General features: G+C 32.5%; 1 protein-coding gene across 1 annotated transcript; it reads left to right on the top strand.

The window, feature by feature from the left end:
- The first annotated feature begins 457 nt into the window (after positions 1-457).
- On the top strand, positions 458-9,178 carry LOC141455615 (uncharacterized). Its single transcript, XM_074130798.1, has 2 exons — positions 458-987; positions 2,488-9,178. The coding sequence occupies exon 2, from the start codon at positions 2,567-2,569 to the stop codon at positions 9,176-9,178; it is 6,612 nt and encodes a 2,203-aa protein (XP_073986899.1). The 5' UTR covers positions 458-987; positions 2,488-2,566.
- The last annotated feature ends 203 nt before the right edge of the window (positions 9,179-9,381 follow it).

Here is a 9,381-nt window from a genome sequence, read left to right as displayed (position 1 = left end):
TAGAGCTTCTCAACGTGACTTTAATGTTCCATACTGCTCTTACGCTCCTAAGGGAAGTACATTAATTGTTCAAATTATCGACGCTCCAACTGATAATAATGTATTGTTGTTATTATTGTTATTATATTCGATATTTTAAGTAGATTTGCCTTTTAGTTTTACAATTTAACCTTTCAACAGACAAATCTGTTTGAGGTCCCTCGAGCCCGCAAAAGTTGTAACTGATATAAAGCTTTAATTTCTCACTTTGCAAGGATTCCTTCGAAAACTGCTATTACGATTATTTTTAGGTTATTGAACTAATTTTGCATAGCTTTTATTCGAATATTTTTCCAGGAAAATTGTTAAGGGTATTTCTTAAAAAAAAAAATGGGTATTTTTTTTTTTGTCGTTGACTAAAAAGGAGGCTAAAATAGTGTAGGATGAACAATTAAAATCACAAAATTAAGTTTAAAATTAAAACAAACCAACAACAATTTTATTATTAACGGTTATCTGAAAATCTTTTTAATTATTATAAACATTAATTTTAAATGGACGTGTTTGAAAAGCCGCACAGCCAACGTATTATAATTTTTGTGTAACGTAACCTTTTGTGTCTTTAAACCGTATAGTACCTCCAACAACTAGCGCACCCCATAGTAACGACATACTTCCACATTTTTTTTTTTAAACAATATTTACAACTAATCCCTAACTAAATTATTAATAACATAATATATTCTACGACTTTAATTTTTTACTTGAATGTGAAAGCAATAAAAATGGTTTTTAATAAAAAGAAAGGTATTAGTAGTGTGATTTCCCTCTCTTTTATTGTTTGGACACACTGTATAGAATTGAAGTAAAGATATAACCTAACCTAGTTCAAACGTCTTTTAACAATTGTTGAAATAAGTGCTAGCAATTTTTGTAATTTTATTACTTATTAGAAAACTTTGTTGAAGATATAGTTTACACAGATATTCACACGTCCTTGCTAATTTTGTAAGTATATGTTTTGAAATTATTTAGTTAAATATTAATAATTTTAAAATTAGCCGACTTAAGAGGTTTTTAGTATGATTGATTATTCTTTATTTGCTGATGCCTCGTCAAAAAGAGAGCATAGTTCTGATTGATTTTAAGATTCAAACAACTTCTTGTTTCGATAAGTTATTATGTTGCCTAGATCAAGTAATATTTCTTGGATTGCTTTCGTAGCTAGATCAAAAGAAAGTAATTATCTGCTTGTTGAAGATTTGTGATGCACATCTTCTAATTAACGTTTTATTTATTTATCTTTTTTGGATTTTTTTTTTTTTTAATAACTTGCAACATTATGTTTGCCTGCTAGTGGTGAGGAAAGTTTTCCGATAGTTTTAAATTTTTGACACAAAATCATATTAGTTGATAATCAACTTGCAATGAAGGTTAGAACATAAATTTGCATTGAAACCTTTTTTTATTGTTTGTATTTATTGTATATATTATTTATCTCCTCCAAAAGTACCAACTTAATTAAATGTTGTTCATTTTTAGGCACTTTCTAGAAAACATACATTAAATATACAGCTTTTATTGGAAATAGTATTTAAAAAAATTATTAAAAAATGAATATGAAGAGGGTGCTAGGTAGGCTTGCCTCAATTTTACTTTTTTTACTGCACGAAAGAAGCAGGCATATTATATTTCTATTAGGTAACCCCAACTGTTGCTTAGCTAATGAAATCTCTCAACTGGAAGGTTCCTGGTACACTACTTAACTAAAAGGATTTCCCTCTTTTTCTGTTTTGTTTTCTCGCTTCTTTAGAAAAATTCATGTACTCATGTAGATTAACAATGTTTATTTGAACATTTACCAACACGTAGGCAATGTCGAGAAAGATCTGACACGCGGCATACTTCAAAAGTATTATTTGGTTGCAGTGAACATACTTAACGCTGAATAAACTCTTTTTTTCCACAATTTCTAAACATTTGCGTTAAGAAAAGAAGTCGGGGTTCTTTTATTATTTATTTTAAACAGCAAACTTTCCTAACTTTTTAGCTAGTCTTTGAATAGTCGCTTATATCAATGATGGATTACATTCTATGCAGAACTTATTTTACTATTTGGAAATAGCTTCTTTTATTAACTTCATTACTGACAAGTTCAATAAACTTGGTCTTTTCTCTGTCACTGTACCTCATTCTCGTTTTTATGAATTGCAGATTTTTTATTCACATTGTAATTTTCCTCTAGGGTTTTTAATGATTTTTGTAAGTCACAAATCTGTTTTACCCCATAACGCTTATTAAGTTTGGAATACTAAAAATTGCTATTCCCCCAAAACTGTTTGTTGTGTAGACAATTAATGTTCTAAAAGTTACTTTTTTGTTCATACATGAAATTATAATATTCCCAATATTACTTCTATATAGAGGTTTTATAATTTTTATTGTATCTAGCAAAATTTACTTTTCTTTGTGAACCTAAGAATTAATTTTGTTCGTTTTTGTTTTCAGAGTATAAGAAAAAAAATACCTTAAGTATTTATATTTTATACTAATTATTAATCATTTATTATTATAATTATTTACAATAATGCCTTCTAAATACCGAAACAGAAAGCAAATAATTAAAAATTTAGTAACGGGTATTAGACAGACAATTGACAGCACTGCTGAGCTCGAAAACACTATTGTGACGCTCGCCACAACTAAGCAACAACGGTACTACGCTAAAAATCGCGAGGGAATCGTACGAAAACAGAGTCAGTATAATTTAAGACAAAAATTAGAAATAAAAGAAAACCAGAGGCTGTATGATTTTGCTCATAAAGATGATAAAAAAAAGAAACAGAGAGAGTATGATTCATCTCATAAAGAGGAAGTACAGAAGAAACAGAGTGAATATAATTTAGCTCATAAGGAAGAAATACAGAAGAAACAGAGTGAATATAATTTAGCTCATAAAAAAGAAATACAGAAGAAACAGAGTGAGTATAATTTAGCTCATAAAAAAGAAATAAAGGAACAACAAAGAATATATAATGTTGCCCATAAAGAAGAAATAAAGAAAAAACAGAGTGGGTATAATTTAGCTCATAAAGAAGAAATAAAGAAAAAACAGAGTGGGTATAATTTAGCTCATAAAGAAGAAATAAAGGAACAACAAAGAATATATAATGTTGCCCATAAAGTTGGTATAGCTAGGAAACAAAAAATAAAAGACAGAACAAACAGCAAGAAAAAAATTAAAACACAAAAAGAATATAATGAAATGAAAAGAATCAAAGTCAACTCTAGACAAAAAGAGTATGATAAAAAGAATCGGGCTGTTATTAATTTGAAAAAAAATATTCGGTACTTTTTGACTCGTCAAAACGTAAATAAACCCTCAGCTTCATTCGCAACTTTATTAAAAAAACGGATGCAGACGCGAAAGAAAATAAATACATTTCAAGCCGAATGCGCGCTAATAGACAAATTGTTTGTAACATTAAAACGGAATCGTAAGTTTAATAAACATCGGAGTGTAAGAAATAAAACCAAACGCACCGAGTTTTATTACCTGATAAAACATTGTAGTCATTTAGTCGGAATCGCTCGCTCTTTCTTCAGGTATCTAAATAAAAAATTAAAAGCCGTTGTTGACGAGGCCGCTAATAAGTTTGAAATAAATAAAATTAAAACTCTAACCCCTAAAAATATCGTAAAAGTTTTCGGCGGTAAACAAAAACACACTATACATTCTGAACCGTATTTCTATGAAACTTCTTACAGCGTAATTCCTCCCGGACATATATTACTCGCTGATAATCAGAACGTTTTCGTGAACGGACACAATTTTAAAAAGTACATTACTAAAGGTGATAATATTGTAGAATGGCCTTGCGGTATCACATGTAAATTTTCAAAACCAAGTATGAGCACTATTTTAAATAAATTAGTAGAATTTGTAAAAAGCAATATGAATGCAATGTCAATCAAAAAGCTTGCGAACACATGTAAATACAGACATCTCAATAAAAAAGGACACACCATTCACTGCGCTTCACACAATAGCATTTTCAAATGCAGTACACTTTTACAGCTTCTATCGGAATTATCGGTACATTACACCGCGTTTAGGAACATTAAAAGACAGATTTACACTATGCGTAATCTTTGTTTCAAAATTAATCGTGTAACATCGTGTATAAATAAAGCAAATAATGTCGAATCTATTTTACAGTCGGTTAATGATTTAAAAAAGTTCCTCGGGAATCTTAAAATCGACACCAACAAATTTAAAAAATATGTACCTTCCACTAGTTGCGACACTAACGAAATATACATTTTGAATAAATATAAGAAAAACTTGTCTTCGTTAAAAAGTAAAGTAACTTCTTTTCCGGAAAAATTCTGCGCTTGTTGCGATATGTTAATTTACGATGAGGAGCTAAAAGATTTCATTAATTTTCAGTATAATAACAAATCATGGCGGGCTATAATTGATTATGTTAATAAAAAGTATGATAATATTCACCGTGACGGTCTTAAAATTTGTACATACTGTGCTCGAAAATTGAATCAAAATTGTATTCCCGGACGCGCCGCGTACAACTGTTTAGAAGTAGATCCCGTGCCAGAAGAAGTTGGTAAGCTGAATATTTTCGAAACGATGCTGACCCAATTAGTTAAATCGTTTCAATGTGTTATTCGTCTCCAGCCGAAGAAAGGGAAAATTGCGGTCAGTGAAAAACTTAAAGGGTTAAAGGGTCGCGTCACTTATTTACCCCTCCCTTTACAGAAAAACGTGGACCTTCTTCCGAACGAACTGCCCCAAAATCATGAAGTGGTTGTACTGGTTAATGGCGTACCTACACAAAACCGAGTCATATGGCAAGATTTAGTGAGCGCGAATAAAATTTACAAAGCGATTGCCGCTTTAAAAGAAATTAACCCGTTATACGCGAACGTAAATCTAAATGTAAAATTGTTACCGAATATTAACGGAAATATAGATAATAAATGTACTTTTAAGGATGTATCCGGGGCTTCCATAAAGAAAGTAGACAGTACAACTTTTTACAAAACCGGATTTTATACTTTTCACTCCCTTCATCCGATAAATATGAACGCTGTTGAATCGAGCGAAATCGAATCTTATCAAATGCAACAAATGAAGGGAGATTACGTGTCGGTTTTTGATAGTAATTTAGATTATTTGACCTTCCCGCATTTATTTCCTAAAGGCAGGTACGGAAAATTTGACGTAAATAGAGAAATTCCTCTTTCGGACGCTGAATATCGTAAAACGCGAATATTGAATAAAGACGGGCGGTTTCGGCGGGATCCTTGTTATTTATTTCACTTGTTAAACGATAGTGAATTTAAATACCTAGGCGGGGCGATTGCCCACTTGTTAAACGTTCGCGCGTACAAACCGTACACGGTCAATGATATTTTAACCAAAGTTACCGTAAACGATGAACAGTTAGAACAGCAATTAATCAATCTATTTAGTTCGTTGCGGGGTACTAAAGAGTATTGGCAACGTCGACGCCAAGAACTCATGACACGCGATTTTGGGGCGCCGACTTTTTTTGTAACTTTGTCATGTGCAGAATATGATCATTCCGAGTTATTGCAATACATTATCAAAATTAATAAAGATGTACCTAACGTGGAGAAAATGTCCGCCGGGGAGTTATGTGCATTAGATCCGACTAGCGTATGCAGATATTATCACCGTCTCATCCGAAATATGTTCAAGTTCCTAATAAACGATAAAATAAATCCGGTATTAGGTTTCGTGGAACACTATTTTTGGCGCGTAGAATATCAAGAAAGGGGGGCGCCGCATTACCACATGTTATTGTGGATTCGGGATAGTCCGGAAATTAATAACGATTCCTTAAAAAAGGTTGCCGATTTTATTAACACATACATTTGTGCTCGGTTACCGGATCCTTTAGAGTCACCTGTCTTACACTCGTATGTTCGGAAATATCAAATGCATAAGTGCAATTCGTACTGTCAACGTAAATATCGCGTTAAACAAAAAATTTATACCAAATGTCGCTTTGGATTTCCGCGTAAAGTTACCGACGAATTAATAATTAATGACATTATTTCCACAATCGCGTCTAGAGTTAAAGGTTTCGGTCCGAAACGTGTTTACGACTTGCCTAGACAGCGTAATGAGGTATCTATTAACGATTACAACCCTGTCCTTCTATTAGCTTCCGGCGGGTTTAACGTTGACGTACAATTTGTTAAAGACGGAGATTTGAGATTGGTAATTTACGTAACTAGTTATATATCTAAAAATGAAAAAACGGAATTAGAAGATCTATGGGCTGATATATGTAAAGAATCGAATAAAAAAGCGTTGTGGAGTTTAGGTTTAAAAGAATTAACTCATCGGCAGATCGGGCTATACGAAACAGTGGATCGGTTACTCGGGCATCATTTGTACGGTAAATCGGAAGATATGAGATATATCAGCACCACGTTTCGCGAGAATAGAAAACGATGTTTAAAACCGTATAACCAACTACAAAATATGCCGGCTAATTCTACGGATATATATTTGAAGTCATGGCTGGACGATTACTATCCGTATCGACCCGACGATCTTGAAAATTTAAACTTGTACGATTTCTCTCGTTATTACGATCTTTCACGCGATCAATTAGAAGCCGAAAACCGAATAAAATTAAAAAATAACGTTGTTTTAAGAAAGCGCGGCAAACCTTATGTAATTCAACATCCCAATTACAAAACGTTAAATACAGAACAAGACCGCAATAAGTATTATCATTCCCTGTTACTTCTTTTTAAACCGTGGCGAAATGAATCGGATATTTTAAAAGGTTTTCGGACATATCAAGAAGCGTTTGAGCATTATTCCGCGGAATTAAAAGAGGCCATGACTTACCATGATAAATTAATTATGATTGAAGAAGGAATCAAGGAACTTCACAGTAAAATTGTAGAATTCAGAGAAGAGAATTTCACTAATTTAGAAGAGGATAATATTATCCGAGAAGTGCAGGATGCAGACGTGGCTATGTTAGAAGTTTGCGCGGCGATGTGTACCAACAATATTGACCGCGATAATAAATTTAATTTAAACGAAGATCAGAACCGGATTTTTAATAAAATAACTCAAACACTTATCGACCAAAGTAATAATAAATGCAACAGTCAAATTAAATTATTCGTCTCTGGTGTAGGCGGTACGGGTAAATCGTATCTTTTAAAGGCATTAAAACTTTGGATTAACAATAGATTTCCACCTAAGAAAGACACTATTTCGGTGGCTATAACGGCTCCGACCGGCTTGGCTGCATATAATGTAAATGGCGTCACCATTTACCGGCTTTTGTCGCTCCCTGTAGAGCACCAACAAACCGCGGAATATAATAAATTAAACGTTGAAAGCTGTCGGGCGATTAGGCACGTTCTTCAAGACATGAAGTTGTTGATAATAGATGAAATTAGTTTAGTTTCGAGTCTCGTTTTCGCTTATATTCATCTTCGGTTGACGGAAATTGCCAAAAATAATGAACCTTTCGGTAATTTTAATATTTTACTTTTCGGTGATTTGTTACAATTGCAGCCCGTTAAAGGTAATCAAGTTTTTAAAAAGTTAACCCGCATCGAATGCAAATCCAAACTCGGATCTATCGGTTCTGTTGATCTTTGGTCGATGTTCGAATACGACGAATTAAAAATTAACGTAAGACAGAAAAATGATAAAAGCGGTTTCATAAACACTTTGCTCAATATTCGGTCGGGAAATATCTGCACAGAAGACATCGCACTATTAAACTCACGTGTTTTGCCAAACAATGATTTAAATAATGTAATTCAAAAATATAAAGAATTAGTCGATTCCGGTAAACATCCTTTATGTCTCTTCGCGACTAAATCTCAGTGCACAACTTTTAATAAACTTTATTCTGATAAATTCGCGAAAGAAATAGTTACAATAGATAGTATCGATGAAATTGATTACAATTCTAAATTGTCGAATAAAAAAACTAAAGATTTGAACTTGATAATTGATAGAATTTCGGAAGACGTCTCTCGTACGGCTAATTTATCTAAAACAATAAATTTATTTGTTGGCGCGAAAATAATGATTAAAAGAAATATCGATATTGCTACCGGAATTGTAAACGGAACAATAGGTACAGTAGAACGGTTTGTTTGTAAAGAAAACGTGGTAGATTCTATAATCATTATCGTGAATAACAAACCCTTTTCTTTGGAAAGGGTAAAAGCGCGATTTCAGTTAGTAAAAAATATTTACGTGCATAGGAAACAATTTCCGGTGACTCTTTCGTACGCGGTAACCATCCACAAATCTCAAGGCTTAACCTTGGATTGTTTATTCACGAGTTTAGGAAAAGAAGTGTTTGCACCGGGCATGCACTATGTAGCTCTCTCGCGGATCACTAATTTAAACGGTTTGTATTTAATTGATTTCGACCCATCAAAAATAAAAGTAAATACGGACGCGATAAATGAATACCGTCGTTTAAATAGTAGTACCCAATATCCATGTTTGCAAACTGCGAATAATATTTGCCCTTCCCCCACTAACAACTTAACAAAAACAAAATGCCTTCCTCAATCATTTAATAATCGCGAAATTTGTTCTAAAACAGAAATATTTGGCTTAACAAATTCTGACGGCGTTTCATGTTACGCGAATGTTGTTGCACAGTGTTTAATTAATATAGATTTCGTTAAATTTAACTTAAATAATAAACTATTCAATAATATAAAAATAAGATTTCCGGATCCAAAAACTCGCGATAATTACAAAACAATGAGCGTAACTTGCGAATTATTTAATATTTTAACAACCGGAATAACTCTTGGTATAAACGAATCAAATACTAAACGAATTCGCGAATTAATTGCTCACGATAGCGACATAAACTTTAACGCTAATATTCAGCAAGACGCGCAAGAATTTCTATCGTTCGTAATAAATGCTTTAAAAACAGAAAATAACATTCCGAGCAAGTTATTTGATTGTACCATTAAATTCGTAAGAAAATGTTTCAATTGCAATAGTTATTGGGATGACGTTCCCATTAATCCTGAGGTAATGTACTTTCTAGAATTCGGGGTTCTCAAAAATAACGAGCCGGTTAGTTTTCAAACGTTATTGGACTATAAATTAAAACTGTCCGGTAGGACAGTTGTATAAGGGTTGATCATCAAAAACTGCACGAAAAAGTGTAACGTTGAAAAACACCCAACTTTGACAATTTTTTTCTATTTTTCTATAAAAGATAAAATTCCCAAATTTTCTTTAAATTATAGGGCAAGTCCTCCTTTATAACTGTAATTTTTTTGTCAAAACCCAGATTTAATATATTACGAGAAAAAAGTTACTGAAAATGAGCAAAA

This window comes from Rhodnius prolixus, unplaced genomic scaffold (assembly GCF_049639745.1).
Source record: "Rhodnius prolixus isolate KJV_2025 unplaced genomic scaffold, Rpr scaffold_4, whole genome shotgun sequence".
NCBI classification, from domain to species: domain Eukaryota; kingdom Metazoa; phylum Arthropoda; class Insecta; order Hemiptera; family Reduviidae; genus Rhodnius; species Rhodnius prolixus.
The sequence above is the reverse complement of the archived record's forward strand: the minus strand, read 5'-3'. Positions and strand labels throughout refer to the sequence as shown.

Excerpts from the sequence above, each read along its gene's own strand:
- LOC141455615 (XM_074130798.1), top strand. The coding sequence starts at position 2,567 with ATGCCTTCTAAATACCGAAACAGAAAGCAAATAATTAAAAATTTAGTA.